Source organism: Sesamum indicum, linkage group LG6 (assembly GCF_026168435.1).
Source record: "Sesamum indicum cultivar Baizhima isolate 11 linkage group LG6, ASM2616843v1, whole genome shotgun sequence".
Lineage (NCBI taxonomy): Eukaryota > Viridiplantae > Streptophyta > Magnoliopsida > Lamiales > Pedaliaceae > Sesamum > Sesamum indicum.
In genome coordinates this window covers 6159727-6181245 of record NC_142662.1, presented here as the reverse complement: position 1 = coordinate 6181245, position 21519 = coordinate 6159727, and the positions used below count along the sequence as shown (strand labels likewise).

Below are 21519 nucleotides of genomic sequence, written 5' to 3'. Positions count from 1 at the left end.
TTTTGTTATCTTACTTATGAGCCTATAGAGTTCGACCTGCTGGGTTGCCTTGGTGGGAGCCTGCGCCCTTATCCTTGGGCTTGAAAGAAAAATGTTTGAGGAGGTAACATATAGTGACAACTTCTTGTCATTAATAATTATATAGTTACAAAATCAAAAATTATTTCACTTAATATATTTTTAGTAATAATTTAAAATTATTAGTTGATATCTTGTTGAAGTGTGTATAGTAGTTTTTATAAACTATTTATTTGCATTGTAATCGGTGTGAAATGTTAGGTTTTATGGCGATTAGAGTAATTAATTTGGCACTAAAGTTGCCTATTCAGCAGTCTCAGTCCATCAGACGGAGCTGCAGCTATGGTTGGTTGTAGAGTGGGCGGAAGAAGAGGTGGGTCTTCGGAATGGGCCCATAGGCCTTGCACTGGGGGTACATAGCAAGACCATCCCAGAGGACAACGCCACTTTACCAAATGCACTTTGACAGCCATTTGGGCATCCCACCACCACAACCGGCAACCGCCCCAACCTCCATCTGACAACGTCTTGATTGCCGACGATCCTGCCCTTACCGAGGACGCTGTTGACGCCCATTATTTTGGAGCAGATATTGGTTCATACCCAATTGATGAGGATTAAGAGGATGTCGCATTAGATTAGGATTTTTTGTTTCTTTGTATTCCTCAATTTTAAAACAAAAATGAACCTTATTTTGCTTTATTTCTAATTATCAGCACATTTTTTTAGTTTATATTCTTTCTTTATTTTAATTGCATTCCTTTTCAATATCTAAATGAAATTTATCATACAATTTAGTTAAAAAATACTTACATTTATCATTTGAAAAAAATACAAAAATTAGAGATGAATTTTTGACAAAAACCATAGTAAATTAAAACTCATTGGGAGTAGGTGCGTCGTAGAGAGTTTTGCAATCCAATCCTCCAGTTCAGATAAACCGCCACAAAGTCTATCCTAAAATTGAGACAACCCTGTAGCAAAATATCATTTACAATACTGTGGGATCGTCATTAGACTGTTGCAACGTTAATTTACTAAATGTTTTGTACACGAGTCGTCTATCTTCCTAACAAAGTCCGTCCCATCACAACTGTCCGTTCATAAACAGTAATGTCACCCTCGCCAAATTGAAGGACATTGCGACGGTTTTCCATTGCAAAATCAGTCTGAAATAAGCTATATAAAGTAGTTGTATTCCAACCCCAACCGAGCTGTAAATTCATTGCAAATTGACAAAAAAAATAGTACTTCCAAATGACGATGCTTGCGACGTTAATAATCGTTGCGAATCTTTCGACGGATGTTTTTTTCCCCATTACCAAATATTTTTCGTATCTCACAAGTAACCTCTCATCATAAATTTTTGTATGAAAAATTGATGGTCGGAAATTTCCAGAGGTTTGGTCGCAAAATTAATGATGGTCACAAATATCCGGATTTTTCTTTATAATATTATATAATTGTATGTATTTTGTAAATTGATCATGTGACTAAAATTTGAAAGGTGCAGAATACATATCATGTTTTTGGTTTCTAAAACTGGAAAAATCAGACCCGCCAGTTCATATAATTCATGTGAGGTTTTCTACTCTATTAATTTGATCTTAAATTGGCTAAACAATGCATTAACATTAATTTATACATTAAAATGAAGCAATCCCAAAACTGCAATATTATTAAAACAATTTAAAATGTTGAAATCCATAGTATTTCTGTTAGCTGGTAACACCTAACAGCATTAAAAGAAAAAAAAATGAAACCAACTTTTAAAAAAATTGGCAGAAGAGAAAGAGATGTGAATGAAAGATGAGTGCTCGAAATTTCGAACCACTTCTCATAAATGCAGGAATTTATGGCTGTTTTGAAAGCTAACCAACTGCACAAACCCACTTCGGTGACCACATTTACTCCTCGCCATCGCCAACCCACCACCATAAATACGTCCTCCACTCTTCTGTTTCAATCATCATCCATCCAACGAATCAAAGGAAACAGAAAGCCCAAGTTTCGCTGCCATGGCCGTAGAGCAAGACCTCCTGTCGACGGAAATCGTCAACCGGGGGATTGAGTCGTCGGGGCCCGACGCCGGGTCGATGACGTTTTCCGTCAGAGTGAGGCGGAGGCTGCCGGATTTCGTGCAGTCTGTGAACTTGAAGTATGTGAAGTTGGGGTACCATTACTTGATCAATCATGGGATATACCTCGCCACCATTCCGGTGTTGGTGCTGGTTTTCGGGGCGGAGGTGGGGAGCTTGAGCAGGGAGGAGCTGTGGCGGAAGATCTGGGACAGCACCGCCGGATACGATCTCGCTACCGTGGTTGCTTTCTTGGCTCTTTTTGTGTTCACAATTTCTGTCTACTTCATGTCGCGCCCGCGGTCTATCTATCTTCTTGATTTTGCTTGCTACAAACCAAGTGATGATTTTAAGGTACGCTACATGACTACATTTCCAAGATTGTGTTTTTAGTCCTAAAATTTTATGTTTTCAATCTTAGAGGGAGATCGAGCATGCTCCTTTTTTTTTTTTTTTTTAGTGCAATGTGGTGGGGAATTGAGGATGTCTTGATTTAAACCCAAGATTCTCTTTTTTAACTTATAAGAGTAATATCAATTCAATTAATTGATTAATGGTATGGAGCATGTTTATATGTGTGTTATTGAAAACTTCAAAAAATGGACTAAGGGATTAATTGGAATAGTTCAGATTCTTTGATTAAAATGGGATCTCAATTTTTATTTTATCATTATACATATTTAATTTTTTTATCACCTTTTTCACATACACATAATTATCTTTACCATTATATAATTGAAAAATATCCTTTTATCTCTTCAATTATTTGTTCTGTCAATTTATTTTAATTATTTTATTACCCTCCATCTCTCTCTTCTGATCTTTCCATTTTCTTTATTCTCTATTTCCACATTCCTAACTTTAAAAAGAAAAAAAAGACATCCACATTCCTTTTTCTTTTTTAATTTTTTTCAATAAATTTTCATGACTTTCTTATATTTTTTGTTTAATTAATTGATATATATTTTTAAAATTCTAAAATTGCTAATCAATACCAATAATTAATTAGTTTTAGAAACAAACAGCAGCTGATTAATTTTCTTTTGCCGGTTATTACCTAAAATAATCCAAGAAAATGCTGACAGTCTTGTTCTCATGCATGCAGGTGACGAGAGATCAGTTCATCGAACTAGCCCGGAAATCCGGCAAGTTCGACGAAGCAAGTCTCGAATTTCAGAGGCGAATCCTCCAATCCTCCGGCATCGGCGACGAAACTTATATCCCGAAATCCATCGGCTCGCCGGAAAACACAGCCACCATGAAAGAAGGCCGCGCCGAAGCCGCCACTGTGGTCTTCGGCGCCTTAGACGAGCTTTTCGAGAAATGTAACGTCCGGCCGAAAGACGTCGGAATCCTGGTCGTCAACTGCAGCCTCTTCAATCCGACGCCGTCGCTCTCCGCCATGGTGATCAACCACTACAAAATGAGGGGAAACATTTTGAGCTTCAATTTGGGGGGAATGGGGTGCAGCGCGGGGGTAATCGCGGTCGATTTGGCGCGCGACATGCTGCAGGCAAACCCTAACAACTACGCTGTGGTGGTGAGCACGGAGATGGTGGGATACAATTGGTACCCGGGGAAGGACAGGTCGATGCTCATCCCGAATTGTTACTTCCGGATGGGCTGCGCCGCCATGTTGCTGTCCAATCGCCACCGTGACCACCGTCGAGCCAAATACAGGCTCGAGCATATCGTGAGGACTCACAAAGGTGCTGACATTCGGAGCTTTAGGTATGGGTTAATTCTTGGTTTTTGGTCGTGCTTATGGTTCCATAATTTTTGCACATCCTGCTTAGCTAATAATGCCGTCACAGTTACAGCCGTACACGACTGTGTTTTATGGACCGGATAAGGAGTCAACCTATTTAGTAGAACGATTCGAGTTGAGTTTTAAAATCTTGAAGGGGTCCATCAAAATTAAGAATTTATGCTATATCTACTATCTAGTGGGCTGATTTTAGTACTATGGGTTTAATGTTTTGGGACCATAAATCATAATCTTAGTAAAAGTGTGGCTACCCACAAAATAATAATGCCTATGAACTTCATACTTCGTGTGGTAGAATTAAGGGAGTTGACATCTAATTATATTCTTCATCGAATATAGTTTTAGGTAAATAAGGTTGGCCAGGTTGTCTGAAGCCCAACTAGAAACCAAATGCTGCGGATTATTTCGTTCTGGGGTAGCCCAATTTTTGTTTAAATTCTTTGTACAAAATGCTAGATGTTTTCCAAGAGACTAGAGAATTTCATACAAGGATATTGTCTTCTTTTTGGTAGTTTTGTAAGGATAATATCATTGTATTGCTACTTACATAAGTTAGTTTGCAAATCAAGCATATACATAATTTTATGGGGCCAATCAATATGGGCCGAATCCAGTTAGATGTTCAATCTATCTACATTTATCGTGTGATGGGTGTATAATTTAAAAAAATTGACCAATTATATGGTAAGTATATTATGCTTTGTTCTGTGATTAATTTGATTTGACCAAATCTAATTTTGGTAAGAATTTTTCCTATTTTTGATAGTGGTTTTGAACCTAACGAGTGATTTAGAATAAGGAAGACATGGGTTCAATAAAAATTGTTAAGGTCGAGCTAGGCAAATAATACTCCCCCCCCCCCCTCACCCTCTTATTTAAGTTTGCTCATACACTATATATCTGTGAATTCTCAGCCTTAGACAGCATGAGTTGATTAATGTTACCTTGGACATTACAGGAGCATCTATCAAGAAGAAGACAGCGAGAAGTTCAAGGGAATTAAAATCAGCAAGGACTTGGTTGAAATAGGGGGTGATGCGATCAAGACCAACATCACAACATTAGGCCCCCTGGTCCTGCCCTTCTCAGAGCAGCTCCTTTTCTTCTCAACACTGGTCTGGAAAATCCTGTTCGGCAATGGTGCCAAATCACAGTCCACAAAGCCTTACATCCCTGATTACAAGCTAGCATTTGAGCATTTTTGTGTCCATGCTGCAAGTAAAACGGTTCTTGATGAGCTGCAGAGGAACTTGAAACTGAGTGACAAGAACCTGGAGGCATCACGTGCTGCACTGCACAGGTTTGGCAACACATCGAGCAGCAGCATTTGGTACGAGCTGGCCTATCTGGAAGCTAAGGAGCGGGTGAAGAGGGGTGATCGCGTCTGGCAACTGGCCTTTGGGTCGGGTTTCAAGTGCAATAGTGTGGTGTGGAAGTCGCTGCGCAAGATCAGGAGACCTTCCAGGAACCCATGGCTTGATTGCATTGACAGGTACCCTCACGGCGATTTTCAGGCGTGATCCTGGAATGGTGTGACCTGACTAAGAGTCAAAGTCTTGGAGATTGGTTTGATGGTTTGTATTGTCCAGTTTGAGTATTCTGAAAGACTACAGGATAGAATGACTTATAAGAAGTTTATTATATTGTTCGAACCTTAGTTCAAGATCATTAGAACCTATCGTTTCAAATTCTCCAAAAGGGGCACGGGTCGTTATTCGTTTTTCTTTTCCTACGTTGGTGTAAAAACTCTAAAGAAATGAGGGCATTGTGGACAATGATGACTAGTAATTTTAAGAGTTTCTCTCCTATTGTTAAATATACACTTGGATGAGTTTTGAAATTCAGAATTCTGCAAAAAAGCGCTTAACCTACTCAATGTTGTAGCATAAATCAAAAAGTTGCATTTCGGGGATGAGGATGAGATTGATTATACAGCAAATCTCATAAGAATGTGAATGAGATTGTGCTGTTAATGTCCACCAGAAAGCTTGATGATCTCTCACTGGTTACGGATGGTGTTGTTCATCATATTCAGAGATGAAAACGAGTAGTTTATCCTGCTGAAACAGGGCAGAGCCATTGAGAAACTCCTGATCATTTGCTCAAGTTTCATGGTTCATATGGGAGAAATATGCAGGCAATGGCATTAAAAGGATGATCTGTGACTCTGTGTTTCAGTAATTGCTAGTAAATGCCGGTGGTTACAGCATATAAAAGACTGAAGATTACGATCAAACGATGCAATGTTTATCTAAATAGGGGTAATTATGAACAGAAGATAACTGTTTCAGACCTGCGGCCGCAATAAACAAATTTAGATGTCCGACGTACGAGAAGAGATGATGGGAAGGGAAGATGTCGACGTAAGTCTCCAAAAAATATTAAATCAATTATGACAGTAGGATCTGTCTTAATTTTGCAAGTATGAATGAGGAACAAGGTACGAGAAATGCAATACAAAGATTTACACTTCAACTTTTGCAATCAATAAAAGCTGGGGAGTGAGGAATAAAATAATTTCCCCCTATTTGACATTTTATTTGGTTGCCTGTTCGTTACACATGCAAGCAAGTCTTATTTTGAAAATTTAAAGGGAAAAAAAGAAGTAAAAAAGAAAAATTACAATTAAAAAATCCAGGTGCCCATAGGGATGGGCAGGAGAAGGGGAAGGCCACCAACGATTTGATTATTATGAGAAAAAAGAACAATCAATCTTTCTCAGGCTAACCAGTCCCCATCCATTACTTCAATTTCTTCAATGTCCATGCTGCAATTTTTCCACAACAGATTTGAAAAGAAACAAATCAGACAGTGATGAATGGGATATGTAATAGAAAAAATTCACCCGAAACACAAGCACACATCAAGGTTATTTCTAATTCACAGGTGTAATATATGTCAGTTGGAGCATCAGTACTCCGATTGAAAAATATCATCAAAAGTTGTGGTTGGGCCAATTGGTATATAAACAATTGGGTTTAATGCAATTTACCCTCTTGCCATAATAAAGATAAGCAAATTACCCCCTATGAAAAATAAATAGCAATTTACCCCCTGTATTTTAAAAAATAAAGCAATTTACTTCCCTGACTAAGGAGGTAAATTGCTTCAATTTTAAAAACATAGGAAGGTAAATTTGCTATTTTATTTTTCATAAGGGGGTTGTTTGCATATTTTCCACAACACGGGTAGGTAGATTGCAATTTACCCATAAACAATTAGACGATACTAACTCTAATAATAATAAATACTTGTGGGATAAAATTATCTTTGTGGAACTTTATTGACTAATAATCCCATAAAATCCAGGGGTCACTTCATCGATTTGCCAAAACAACAGGTCTTGCAAAGAGGGAAGGTGCTCTAAACCTAAGATTGAAACAATTCCATCCATTTAACATGCAACGAAAAAAGGGAGAAATTTTAGAAGAAACATTGAACGAAAAAGCACAAATCTAAAAGAATAAGGGGAAACACACTGATCATCCCATATGTAAGCACACATACAACATTTCACATCAAAGTAACAGAATTCTTTTCTCTCACCAGATGACAAGACAAAAGTAAGGCCCATAATTCTACTTGATACTATTCTTGGCATGTATTTAAATTTGTCAAACTAATTCTTACCATGGCAAAGCAGGATCTTGGAAGTAATCATCAGAGCAAAAATCATTCACATGCTGCAAGCAGCTTTCGTTTGCATTTAGCCACGCTGGGAATTCCATGACTTCATCAAATGGAGAGTTCATAAAATGCTCACCATTCTGATTCTCGGGTTCAACTTCCATTGACTTCAAGACGTTGAACCACCATGCTGAATTTACCAAATTCAGGGTATCATTCCACTCCATCTGGTACTGCTCGCCGATTGACCTGATCTCAGCCATCTCCTTATCATCCATTGCAGTGTGAAAACCCAAATCCCCAAATTCTGCCACCTCAGCGGCCACAGAAGGTGGTGCACCCATGCAAGGAATTTCCTCAGTGGTGGCTGAAAGAGGAGAAGAGGTTGATGGGGATGAGGATGAGTAAATTGACGAAGGGTTGGGGCTGCAGTGGAAAGCGGTTGAGTCCAAGTTGGTAAAATCTTGAAGATTGAGATTCAGGCCAAGTGCTTGACTAGGGAGTGCAAAATCGAGATTTTCTTGGACAAGTGGTGGTGGTGGTGGTGCAATTGGAGAAATGGACCAAGAATAAGGAGGACAAAGACCAGGTGAGTAGGAGAAACTGTCCAGATAATTGGTGGGGAAATTATTCGAAATAGAAGAATTCGAAGCATAAATTCTTGGATTTCTCCTGGACTTCAATTTTGCTTCTTGTTCTAGACAAAGTTGATGAGATGAAGGTTCAAACGGCTGAATTTCAGGCCCTGATTCCATATGTTGCTGCTGTTGTTTCTCACTGGCTTGTTTCATTGCCGCTCTATGAAACTTCAGGGCAGTGACAATTTCTCTCCGGGCTTCAGCCATATTCAGCAGCCTTTCTTGGTAAGGCCTGCTGGTGTGAAGCCTTCTCCTGACTTGCTTTTTGTGCTGTTGAGGGGGCTGTTGGGATTTCTCTGGTTTCTGATCGGAGACTCCATCACAAGAATTTCTGCATAAACTTTGATTGTTCGAAATCCCTTCTCCCTCTAAATTTTCATGCTCTTTGGGATTTGGTGAATCTTTGGTTCTTGAAGAGGTTAATTGTTTAACAAGGCTACGAATGTAAGCACCTGACAAATGGGGTTCTTTCAGTTTTTCAAGCTTCTCAATTTCGAGTGCACCATTTCTAGACTTTGACGATGAAGATTTACCCCTCATCTTTCTTGAGCTAAAATTGTTCAGTTTAGCAGTTTGAATTTTCAGTAACTCAGAAGAAAATGGAAGGCTGGAAGGAGGAAAGAGAGCTGGTCTGGAACATCATGTTTTTCGCTTTTGGGGGGCCAAAGTACAGAATTCAGAGATCACAGGTCCGGATGGAGGGGGGCTCATGGGTGTTATAAATAGCTGGCAGCACACTCTAGGGCTTTTTAAAATATTTTGGAATTTTGCCTATTTTGGCAAACAACTAGGTTGTTCCCACTTTTACTATTATATTCTTTTTTCATATTTTAGTATTTTGGCAAAAAGCTAACGAATGGTAGTTAGAAGAGGTTCCAGAGCTGATTCTGCCCTCTTACTGCAGCATATCATCTTCGATTAACTCTTCTTCAGCTTCTTGGCCTCCTTGTACAAATTTTCAATTCTAATTCTCGTGCAAGTAATTTAATCCTTAAAAGAATACTAAACATCAAAAGTTATGATTCAGTACCAAATGCCTATATGACATTACCTTGGTGTGCAGCTATGAATAAGATATATTCAATTATTTCAAGAACTTCGGAGCCAAATAACGCAGTAATTGAATATTAAGTTTTTGTCAGAGTTCATGCCTTTAAATCAGCAATCACGAGCACTTTGGTAATATATAAATTGCATAATTAACAAAAAAAATCATTTTCTACTAGAACCTGAATAGGATGCGCATATCATAGTTGGCTACAAGGTGGAGGAAAAAGATAGCTAGAGAGAAACTGTCGGAAGGTTACCTAAATTCGATCCCCACATGAATCTTCTAAAATTCAATCATACATGAATTTATTTTCTGTGCATATCTTAATACTCTATCCTGTACTAACTTGTAAATTTATTGAAGAATTGGAGGGACTACCTAAGAAGTTTCTCCGATCATAGCGGTTGGCTGTAAAACAAATTTTCTCCCACATCCACATCTTACAGGATCAAACAAACTGACAGAGTCAGTATTCACTAAAGTTGACTTAGCTCCAACACCCAAATTTCGTCTATGTCTATGAAGTTTCACATGTATCACTTACATCACGACACAACATGCAGTTGTTAGAAAGGTTGCATATAAGCTTTTGTAACTTCAACTTTGCTTTCAATTTTCAACTACAAATACAATATAGGCTACACAACTTGGAGAAACCTAGTTTAGTATAACATAATTAGTTTCAGAAATCAGCAAGCCATCAACTCGGAGTCACATGAGAACTTAAGTACATAACATTGTTCATGAGCAATAGCACAATGAAAACGCTCATTAAGGTTCAAAAAATTCTTAATAATTTTCTGATTTTTCTCAACAAATGACCAATTGAAAAAAATCAGTTGAAAAGTGCTGCCATATCGTGGGCAATTGCTTTAGCTATTCTTTTTAAGGTCTATAACTACATGAAAGATAAGAGAATGTGAAATATTTCGAAGTTTATTCAGTAATTTAATGTCTTCCTTTTCTTTTTAGGAAGTAATGCCTTTTTTAATTGCCAACAACTTCAGGCATACTATGACTGAAACAAGAAAGAAATTTCTTCTTGTTTAGATCCATTAAATTTCTTCTTGTTTAGATCCATTAAATTTCTAGTATGTAACATAGGCAATTGGACCAGGCTCTGGAAAAGTCATTTTGGTACAGAAACTGACAGGAGAATTTCAATTACTGTTGTACCCTCCTCCTATAACAAATAAAAGAAAATATTGAGAAAAATATGATCCTAATTTTGTTCTCCAACAATCAATATTTTCCATTTTAAATTGCTCAACTTGATTAGAGTCAGTTGATAAAACAAAGAACTTGGACCTTTTATAAAGTCATAAAAACACAGCGTGAAGAAGACAGAAAAGCTCCATACCTTCCTCTCATTGATTCAGTTTTCGTTTCATATTTCATGCTCCTTTTTCGCCAAACAGCTCTTTTGGCTTATACTGGTTTTAGTGATGTTTTACAATGGCTCTGTGTCAGCACCTGTAGCCAAAAGATTATTGAAATTTTACTATCTCATGGAATTTTATCAGCAGAAACAGTGAATTCAGCTTTTAGTCTAGGAATAAAGAGTAAAAAATTGTTTCAGGGGACAGGGATTAACAATAATTAGAGAAGGGGCACTTTGGGGACCAGCGGTTCAGTTTTCAGAAGTCACTCACACTAGTGTGATAATCCTGAACAGTGTCATACAATACATGAGTTCCTGAATTTGAAAATAGTTTCTTAACATTAGTAGATCTAGACTATATTTCAACTTGGATCTTGATAAAGAAAATACTGAAAGCAAACATCACAAATTGACAAAAGGACAAGATTATACTAGTATCTGAGCTAATACTAATCTATACAACATGGAGATTTCCTGAGGACTTGAGTTTAAATTTGTACAAAAGAGGTGAAAGATCAACTGTCAGTAATTCAGTTTAGACCACACACACACTATCATTCATTGGTAAATTAATTCAAAGATCAAAACATCATTCAGATTGTTTCTTTTGCCTCATTTAACAAGCAATATCCAATCAACTGCAGGTCCAGAAGCAGCAATTGAGTTCTCAGTGATCCAATTTGTGTGACATGATCAAATGGACATTCCTAATTCAATCTCAACCTTTTTCTGATGTCCTTTCTCAGTGCCTTTTGATTTCAATCCCATTGCTTTTTCTCTTGTACAGTTGTACGGTTTTGAGTTATTCAAAATCAATTTTGAGTTATTTTTATAGCATTATATTGGAGTTGGAATCCTCCAAATTTTGGAGTTATCGTTCTCAAATCCAAGTTCTTTCATCTATAACAATAGATCACGGTTATTGATGCAGCTTAATTCTAACATTTAGTATTCCTGAAACATTTAAATTCAAGGATCTAGAAACTCAGGATTCAAATTCCTGATAACAAATTAATTTCAATTGTTTGAAAAAGTTTGAATTACTATTGATTCCACGTCCTAGCATACAGCAAATACTTTTTAATTATATTGCAGTTAACTAATATTATAGTTGTTTGAATTTTTTTTGTTCCAAAGTATTTTTTCAAATCAAACCACAAACTAAGGTAATTATGCATTACAAGTAATAACAATAATAATAATAATCAATGAAACAGCATTTCGACATATAAAATATATGTGTGCGAAAATCATGAAAATGAGAATATTACGCCAAAATAGAATGCAATAAGTAAAATAGAAATAAAATCATGGGTTAACACAGTAAAGAAAATTATCAAAAAAACATATAAGAAGTGAAAGGAAAAGAACAGGCCTGACTGCTGCTGCGCCATTGTGGATAAGATCCAAAACACACCGCATTTACCATTTCCATTTTCTCTGAAAAAAAGAAAGAAAAAAGAAAAGGGCAAAAACCCTGCTGCAGCTTCCACCAATCCCCTTCCGCCGCAGTCGCCTCAGATGGTTTTGACGAATCGCATTGTTCCACAAAATTATCGCCATTACTATATACATATCCAAACAATAAATATTCATAGCGTAGCCCCCCTTTTCCTGGTTGGATTCCATTCACACCACCGCAGCGAAAAATGTCTGTTTCTCATTATTATAATGGGGGTGATGAGAGAAAGAGATATCAATCAATCAAGTTGCCAAATGCAAGGGGGAAACTAAGAACTCAGAAAGTGGGAATTGATTCGTCTGGTGTTTATTTTCCTGATAAATACAAATTTACAGGAGGTGTAGTGGGGTGCTGGGGCTTCCCTCCATCGCTCCCAAATCCAAATGTGAATCCCTAACTTTTACAGTTTACAGCAATTAATAAGAGGATAAGATCATTGCGCAGTGGACATTGACTGGTCTTCTCGTGTTTAGGCTGATAACGGAAAGCTACTTACATTATCGCTTCTATAAAATAATACTCCATAATTATTTTAAAATAATAATTTATTTTTATTTTGATTTGAACTTAAAATCTAAATTAATAATTTTAATAAGATAAAATACCTTTATATAAATTTATGATCCCTTTAATATTATAAATTAATAATTCTTATAAAATTATGAATATAACTAGTACCACTTAGTAAAATACGATTATATTATTATTTATTTCTTCTTAAAATTTAAATATAATTGTATTTCATTTCTAATTGCATTCAAAAGCTTCGATAATTCGTTTTCATACTGCAATGAAAAATTGCGTAAAATTGTTGCTACGAGTGCTTCTTTCCGCGTAATTGGTTGCAAACGTATCGTATCATCTTCAATTTCATCTGCAATAGGTTCAACGTTACTAGTTACAATTTCTTCTAAACTTTGAACCTCTGAACATGTATTACATTTAATTAGTCACATTGTACATGAACATCATTCAATTAGTCATGTATATATTTTATTATAAAGATGTAGGTTTGTTGAATCGGAAAAAAATCTCTTTAAATTTATAAATTAATTAATATCTCTTTAAATTAATAAAATTATTAATTTATAGAGATTTTAGTATATTTAAGTGGGTTGATCTTTCAAAAATAAGATTGGTAAATTACAGCGAGCTCCCTACTGTTTGGTGTAATTGTTAATAACTTAGTACTTTTTTGTTATTTGAAAAACCATTACTAACCTCCTAATATTTGACAAAATTATGTAAACTACGAAAGTCTGAAATTGTCAACTTTATTTATTGTATTCTTTATCAAAAAAATAAAAAATTATAAAAATAACGATGAGTAAAAAAAACTATCCACTTAATTGATAAAAAGAAGAAAAATTCACCAAATTTTGTAATATAAGTCATTATAATTCATGGCTCATATTTTGGTCAGTTCATCATAAAAAATAAATGAAAACCAAACGAAGACTAATGAATTAGCTAATTGCTGGACGTTCATTAAATCAATAGGTATTAGTCATTTTTTAAGCAATAAGAAATATGTATAATTATGTAAAATTTCAAAGAGTTGGTTATTATTTTGTCATCTTTTAAGTAATAAGAAATATGTATAATTATGTAAAATTTCAAAGAATTGGTTATTATTTTCCAAAATAATATTAATTGTTTAAACAACATGCCCCCATCTTTTTTTGTACTTTGTGTCTTCTACATGTTGCACTTGATTTTACTAGGTAAATTACGGGCAACTCCCTTAAAATTTGATATAATTATAAATATTTTTTATTGTTTAAAAAATGATTGGTTTTTGTTTTTTTGAAACTAACTGTCATCCAAAATCACCTATTCCACTAGCTTAGATCGGGATTACATCAATAATTTATTAAATAACAAAAATATTTGTCATTACATCAAACTTTTGAAGAATTTGATGTAATTTACCATTTTTAATACATAGAATAGAATGCATTTCTTTATCCCAATTAATGGGCTTTTTTAAAAAAAAAAATAAAATAAAGGGAACTGTATTTCTAATGGTAGGGTGGTAATTAAAATTGGAAGATGGAGGACCAACCTTACAGTCATAGATAGGGTAAGGGCACCCCTACTAACTAACTACTCTATACTCTAGCTAACTTAATGATACAAATTAATGGTGGCATAATTATGATTATTGCTTTTCTGCCCCAATTAAACCAAATTATTTCATTTTTATACAATAATTAAATGCTAACTAATTTGTCTTGCCCAAAATATTAGTCGTTGGATCTTAACTTAATTGTGAGCATTTCTTGTAACTGTAGTTATTGCTCGTGTCGAGATTTTAAAAAAACAAAAAAGAAAATTGTTGCGTAAGCACACGAATAATCTGATTGATGTGAAATATAATCTCGTCCGATATTTTATTTATCGCTCCGATTATTGATGTAATTTCTGGGGCTTGTACCGATTTCTTCAAAAGGTGGTCCATTAATAAATTATAGTAGAATTAGTTGTGATACATAAATAAGTTTGGGGGATGAGAGAAACAAATAAAGGATGGGTGGTCCAGTCACCAGTGCTGCTGCTGCTGCTGCTGCTGCTGCTCCATAGTAATAGTAGTCTATGTTGATCCTTTCTACACCCAGTTACAGTTGGAGCTGCTTTCACTCTTTTTTCTGCACAACTACTCCACCACCTTCAATTTGTCAACTTTATTTTATATTTTATTTTTTTTATTTTCTTGATGACACGTAGGAATTTTAGTTAAAGAGAAACCTATAATGTTATTCCGATAATATATATAATAATTATTAATCTGAGCGTCGTAGTGTATTATCCTGTAAAAATAAGGGGTGCATTAAGTTTTTATATGGAAGACGCTCTGTTGAGTAATAGTGGAGGGCGCATCACATCTAATTTCTACATTAACTTGTTGAATTTGATGTCAACGATCAATTGATTGATCAGAAATATATTGATTATTATAAATTTGTTAGTCGACACTCTTCATAATAATTATTTCTATGTAATTTGATATGCTAATATTCAAATTTATTAAAGTAAATTCTAAATAAAAGAATGTGTCTCAATTAAAAATGAAAAAGATTATGATAAATATAACGGTGGGAGCATCTGCAAGGAGAGGCGGGGTAGATATGAGGAGTCGGAATCAACGGCTATGCCTAAGTGGAGGTGAGGGATGGGAAAGGGGCCGGGGCATCCAATGGGAGGAGGGGCTCCACGTGGGCTACAAATAAGAGACAATCACAATAAATCACCCGTCCCGCGTCCATCCCCCTCCTCCATTGCCTGTGCCGCTCCCACCCCAACATTAACACGAGAATTCGTGCGTTTCGATTACTTTATTAACAAAAATTAATTATATATTAATTTAAAATAGTTGATCAATCACATAATAAGTGTATTATATTTACTTTATAATTAATTTGAGTTCGATCAATTTATTTTAAGTAAAGAATATAATCCTTGAATATCAATAACTTCCAACAGTGGGTAAATATTGAGGAGACGTAAGCAATACGATTGTAATTTGTCAAATCATTCAAAATGTGTTCTGATTATTTTCTATTTTAAAGAAATTAATATTCTTTTTTTGAATCAATTTTTATTACATCAATGCATAATATTCATATTTATTAACGTATAAAACGCACATTTATTTTTTTGGATTATTTCATAATTAATTTAATGATTCCAAAATTAATAATATATAGACCAAAATATAAAAGTAAATTATAAAAATTCCGCCATTAAAAAATACAGCTAGTTAAATGGGCTTTAGACAAAAAAAAAAAAAAAAAGAAGGGAATAATTACACTCTTCTCCTTGAGGTTGGTGTAATTATACGTAGAATCCCTATAATTTGAAAAGTTACATTTAACATTCATGAGGTTTGCTTTCATCTAATAAATAAGTCCCTTATACGTCTTCACGCATTAATGCATGTAAGGAGGTATATCTTCACTGTTATAAGAATATACTAGTTCAAAAAGAATCGTTTGACCTATGATAAATCGGTAATAAATCAACCGATGGTAAATATAAATTTTCACTAAGTTTTTTTTTTTTATTAAATTCAACAATTTAGTGAATTTTGTTCAACAAAAAAACTTATTTGTTATAGAAAAATAAATTTTAGAGATACTAGATATAATTTTTTAAATTATAAAAAATTTACGTGTAATTACATCAAATATCAAGAAAGTTGAGTATAATTAAAAAAAAAAAGAGAGAGAGAGAACAAAAAATATTTGAAAGTGGGGGGTTGAGAAGAGTCATTAAATAGAATGGAAGGGGATAGAAATGAATGGGGGTGAGGGAGTTGATTAAATGAGGAGGCGGACCGCCCTCGGCCCCAGCCTGGGCCTTGGCGTCGGCGGTTGCTTTCAGAAGCCGAAAACGTAAGGTCACTTTCCGCTATTAGTGGGGGTGCCTTTGCCTTTGGGGACCATCTCCTACTACTTCACATAATTACCCCACCACCAACACTACGCACCGCCCTTTTCCCTCTCTCTTTAACTCCTCTTTTTTACCTCCTATCCTATGGTTTGGCGTAAATTATAGCTATTTCTTTTGAAATTTGAAATAATTATAAATATGTTTATGTTATTTGTAAAGTTAAAATTATTATGTAACTCATAGATAGTGATGTGGACATTACTATTTTATTTTTATTGAAACTTTTTGTAAAATTAAAACAAAAGTATATGAAAAAATAAAAAATAACGGAATTGGTTCGGTAGTAGACGGACGTTAATTTCTCACACAACAAAGAATATTTGTAATTATATCAAATTGTACCCTATTGTTTATGAAAACATTAGCCATATGGTTTGTGAATTTATAAATTATAGAATCATACTCTGGTGAAATTTAATGCTATCAATGTGAATTTATACTCATGTCAACTGTGAATCGTACACTGATTATTACGTCCAGGTCCAGGTCCAAACTCATTTATATGGATGAAATTATGAATTCAAATTCAAATTTAAGAAATATGCGAGAAAAATTATATATATGCATGTAAACTATTTAATGATATCTTGATAATAATAGCTATATGATTGATGATTATAAATTAACATAAGCAATTGATGAGAGAGAGAGAGAGAGTAAATGGGAGGAAGTGTTGTAGAATTAGAAGGGAGGCATGCATGGATATGCAGTGAAGGAAGGACAAGTTGCAGCCAATGAGAAGCCATGAAAGCCAATCCCTTTACGCCATTTAGAGAGAAGTTGATGATGAGGTGAAAAAGGGAGCAGAAACAAAATGAAGATGGTGATACACTGATACTGATACTCTGATACTGATACCTCAGGAGGCCACGCCCAGTTATTTATTTTGGGATATGGATGTAGATCAGGTGTGGATTCATTGCACGCATGCACGCTTACTGCAACCCCAACCCCAACCCCAACAATCAAACTTCCTACATGCCTTCAACAATTTCTTTGCTCTTCTTCAACTTGAAGACTTGGATTCTGATTGGGCCACTAATCAGTTTTGTTTACGTTATGAAAACTTTGGTGAGATGCTACCTAGGAATCTCATCCCTCCAAATTAAACAAAAAAAGAAATGTTAAGAATTGATAGTGTTGCTCCAAATATTGTTAGTGAAACTCTATTGTTTAGTACTTCTTTTACTTAGGGATAAATACAGTCCTTCTTCTTAACTTTGGTATAATTACATGTTAACCTCCTATTATTTGAAAAATTACATCTAGTATCCTTGAGGTTTTGCTTCTGTCTAACAAATAAGTCCATCTATTAGTTAAAATTTATCGAATTTGCTGATGTTACAAAAAAGAATGGATAAAAATCTATATTTACCATCAATTGACCTATTACTAATTTATTGCAGGTCACATAGATTGTTTCTATGAACAAATTACTCTTATACATCTTTCGTATATATGTTAATGTATATGAGAAGTTATACCTGTAATGTTATAATTAGGGTAGTTTAATAAAAAAAGAATTATCGAACCTACAACAAGTCAGTAATAAATCAATCGACTGTAAATATCAATTTTAATTTATTTATTTTTATTAATATAAAAAATTCAGTGATTTTTTACGAATAGAGGAACCTATTTGTTATACAGAAGCAAGTTTCAGGAATACTAGATATATGCTATTTTTTAAACTATATGAAATTTACGTATAATTATACCAAACAAAAGGGGAAGGGATCGTAACTATTTCCTTTTAATTAACATGGAGTAATGAAGTTCTGGTACTGATGCAAGCAAAATATATATCAAGTTCAATTGGAGGAAGAAATAATGAAGTAAAGTGACAAAAATTAATAAAGTATAGGCCGTGGTTAAGTGTGAAATTTGAATGTTTCCCTTTCTGTTTGGGGGAGCTTGTAATTTATAGGTAATCTCCAATCATTGGAATAAGGCTAGATCTCCTTCGATTAGATGTGAGAGTTATTTCCTTATAGTTAGATATTCTAGCTCCTCGAGAAAAGAGTAAGTATCTTGCCCTTTTAGATTCTTGGTAAGGTGAGGGGATATTCTCTTCTTGTTAGGATCTCCTTATCTCTTATGACACCTCGTTTCCTAATATTGACGATTGGTTTTTATATGATCTTAAGAGGCCCTCGACTAACGTTGATTGCGGGGTTTCATGTGGGCACCACCTACATTATTTGGGGACCCTCTTTGGTTTGGGCTTCAATAGAATTGGGCCCTCCACATTAGTTGGTGCCTCTTGGACGCTTGATTTTTTTGTGAGTTCGTGTAGTTATTTTTTTGAATTAATTTATTTTTATTGACTCTAAGTATATTATTTCGAATATTTTGTACAATTTCTTTGAATATATTCATTATATAAAATAATTGAGGAAGCCGAAAGTAAAGGTGCGCATGCAAGATATTGGTGAACTACATCATTGAATGTTGGACCATCATGACCCATGAACAAGGCTATAACCAAGGCAAGCATTGCATTTGCTTCCTGGGCTCAGTTGAGTAGTTGACCTTCTTCCATACGTCCTGGTCAACTGTACTAGCTATTTATACACATTTCTACTTTGACATCCATCACTGAAAATTTTCCGGGCTCAAATGGCTGGGGTACTTAGGTATTATACTGGACCTAATCATAATCATGGGCCCTTGGGCTATGGGATGATAGTGAACCTTCCATGCTGTTTTTGGGTGTTGTGAGGTGGGCCAATTTATTTATTCGCATGAAATTATGTGATTGATCAAACTTGAAACAAATTAAAATTTCTTTAGGTACCATCACAAATACGCAAAATGATTTTTTTATAAGGTGGACAAGTTGTTAAATTGAATAATCTAACGCCAATTATTTAAAGTAGTCTGCCCCAACCAAGGAATTTCATTTTAGATATAGTCATGGACTCACTGTCGATGTTCCTCCCTCTCTTTTCATACTTTGTGGTGGCATAGTCTTTGTTAGTTCAAGGTTAATAAAACAGAAATTCGCTTGTGACATCTGATCATTTTTGTAATAATCCCGACAGGGTATGTCACTCATTCAAACTTAATATATCAACACTCAAATCAAATAATGTTTCCTATTCACTTCCGCAGAAGCTACATGTAAAGTATCGACATCAGGGGAAAAAAAAAATCACTACAACATACGAGCAATTAGTAGAAAACTAAAGCTAAAAACACCACGTACACGTACAGGGAAGTCTGCTACATTCTACCCCAAATCGAGGCTTCAATCCTAGGCTCAAAAGAGAAGGCGCACACGAACTCTCTGCCTTCCTCATTGCTATTGCATTCTGGTAATTCAACCCATTCGTTTGTAGCCAAATTGCACATCATGTAACTGCAGAGTTCCCCTGAATTCAGACAAACCAGCATTTCTTTACCAGCGGCTGTGCAGTTTATGTCCACCTTCTTGCCGTAGAATTTATGTGATATCGACGGTGGCATCGCGGCTATCTGCCGCCAAGATTGAATACCGTCGTCCCACGTCCATACTCTAAGGCTAGCAGTTTCGAGAAATTCAGAGAGCAAAACCACGTGCATTTGTCCCCCGCTCCCAACTAGATCGATTGAGTACTCGCAGAAAACAGGCAGCAGCCTCGGGTACTCGAAAAAGAATCTGCGTGTAAGGTTGCAAGCTACAACTGTGCCTGAGGAGCTAAGGAAATACAGTATTTCCTCGCCGTCTTTAAGAGTGAGAATCGATGAATATTGCTTAGCTGGGCTCCTCTGTATGTCTGTCGAGACCAGATTGCCGCATTTGCTCAAGAAATACTGTGTACAATCGTCGCTTGTTTCGGTTTCCACAGATCTGTCGGCTTTTCTTTTGAGGACAATGTCTTCTCCCCATTCGTCAGTGGTGGAGTTGTATTCCCTGAATGTGAGGTTTGGAAGCTCTCCTGAAACTAAAACCAGCTTGTAAGTTTCAGCTTTTGACATCATCGAGATGGCCCGAATGGGCGATTGTGGGTTGCGAGACGCTGAATTAAGCCGGCGGCAGGAGGCGGTGACAGGGTTGTTGACGATGAATTCACCGTCGGCACGGTGGAAGCAGATGAGTCCACCTGAGGCAGCAACAGGAATGAAATCTTTGCAGGACTCACGGTTCTTCTGGTTGAGCTGGAGCAGAGGCGAGTGATTGAGTTTCTTCCAGTTTCCTTCCGTGGAATCGAAGACAATTGGTTGGTGGCTCGGGTGCGGCTGGGAATCAACCATGAAAAACCAGGGATCCCTGGATGGAACTTGAGAGCAGGCAAGCCTGAAAGTAGCGGAATCCACCACCGATTTCCATCTCTTGCACACTGAAGTCAGGCGGAAAAAGGCAGACGGTGGGAGCCAAGAAAGAACTCGCTCAAGAAGGTCCTGATTGAGCTCGTTCAGTGGGAATCTTGAACTCTCATCTTCACACAGCTTTCTCTTATGACTTCTTCTGCAAACCATGCTATCTCCAGCCTCCATAGCTGAATCAATGAAGAAGGGCTGGAGTGTGATTTCTATGTGAGTGAGTCGTGCAAATTGGAAAAAGGGAAAATATAAAGAGGTGTTGGTTAATGGTTCAGGGAAGTTTCCGGGAGAGCTGGTTTTATATTTTAGACAAATGGGGTTGACAAAGAGTAAAGTGAAAGGTGGCATTGACAAAAAAATGATTAAGAATGTGTCACGGGTGGGATGGGATGCTGTAGAAAAAGAAAAAGCCGAAAAGGTGAAGTTGAGGCACTGAGGCTGAGCTGATAGAACAGGGAATTCAATTCCAACGAGGAAAAAGAGAGGAACTCCTAATCACGGCGCCGATGGGATTTTCCTCACTTTTTTTGACACAAAAAAGAACACAACAGGCGCAGGGGGACCCTATGTTTACTTTCTGCCTCTTCCCCCCCATTTCTCTTTTGATGCCAAGAGAACAATCAATTTATTAACTTACAGTTCTGCTTTTCAGTTTCCAGGCAATCTTCAACTTGTTCACAACTAGATTATCATGATCATATTACACCCGACCCGAATGGTTTTTTGACAAATGATTGGT

At 35.9% G+C, this 21519-nt stretch overlaps 3 protein-coding genes across 3 annotated transcripts; 1 reads left to right on the top strand and 2 right to left on the bottom strand.

Annotated features, from left to right (window-relative positions):
- Positions 1-1885: 1885 nt before the first annotated feature.
- KCS10 (3-ketoacyl-CoA synthase 10) lies at positions 1886-5684 on the top strand. Its single transcript, XM_011083654.3, has 3 exons — positions 1886-2450; positions 3202-3827; positions 4823-5684. The coding sequence occupies exons 1-3, from the start codon at positions 2037-2039 to the stop codon at positions 5382-5384; spliced, it is 1602 nt and encodes a 533-aa protein (XP_011081956.1). The 5' UTR covers positions 1886-2036; the 3' UTR covers positions 5385-5684.
- Positions 5685-6366: 682 nt separating this feature from the next.
- Positions 6367-12425, bottom strand: LOC105164851 (protein AAL-toxin resistant 7). The gene is made up of 3 exons (XM_020694549.2): positions 11937-12425; positions 7495-10653; positions 6367-6631 (listed from the first exon to the last, which is right to left on the bottom strand). Exons 2-3 carry the CDS (start codon positions 8667-8669, stop codon positions 6583-6585), a joined length of 1224 nt encoding a protein of 407 aa, XP_020550208.1. The 5' UTR covers positions 8670-10653; positions 11937-12425; the 3' UTR covers positions 6367-6582.
- Positions 12426-19498: 7073 nt separating this feature from the next.
- Positions 19499-21143, bottom strand: LOC105164853 (F-box family protein). The gene has a single exon (XM_011083655.3). It carries the CDS (start codon positions 21126-21128, stop codon positions 19701-19703), a length of 1428 nt encoding a protein of 475 aa, XP_011081957.1. The 5' UTR covers positions 21129-21143; the 3' UTR covers positions 19499-19700.
- Positions 21144-21519: the final 376 nt, after the last annotated feature.

Bases quoted from the DNA above. Each gene is read 5' to 3' on its own strand.
- KCS10 (XM_011083654.3), top strand. From the start codon at position 2,037: ATGGCCGTAGAGCAAGACCTCCTGTCGACGGAAATCGTCAACCGGGGG. The intron at 2,451-3,201 runs GTACGCTACATG...TCATGCATGCAG, and splicing joins AACCAAGTGATGATTTTAAG to GTGACGAGAGATCAGTTCAT. The intron at 3,828-4,822 runs GTATGGGTTAAT...TGGACATTACAG, and splicing joins GCTGACATTCGGAGCTTTAG to GAGCATCTATCAAGAAGAAG.
- LOC105164851 (XM_020694549.2), bottom strand. From the start codon at position 8,669: ATGAGGGGTAAATCTTCATCGTCAAAGTCTAGAAATGGTGCACTCGAA. The intron at 6,632-7,494 runs GTAAGAATTAGT...GAAAAATTGCAG, and splicing joins CAAGATCCTGCTTTGCCATG to CATGGACATTGAAGAAATTG.
- LOC105164853 (XM_011083655.3), bottom strand. From the start codon at position 21,128: ATGCCACCTTTCACTTTACTCTTTGTCAACCCCATTTGTCTAAAATAT.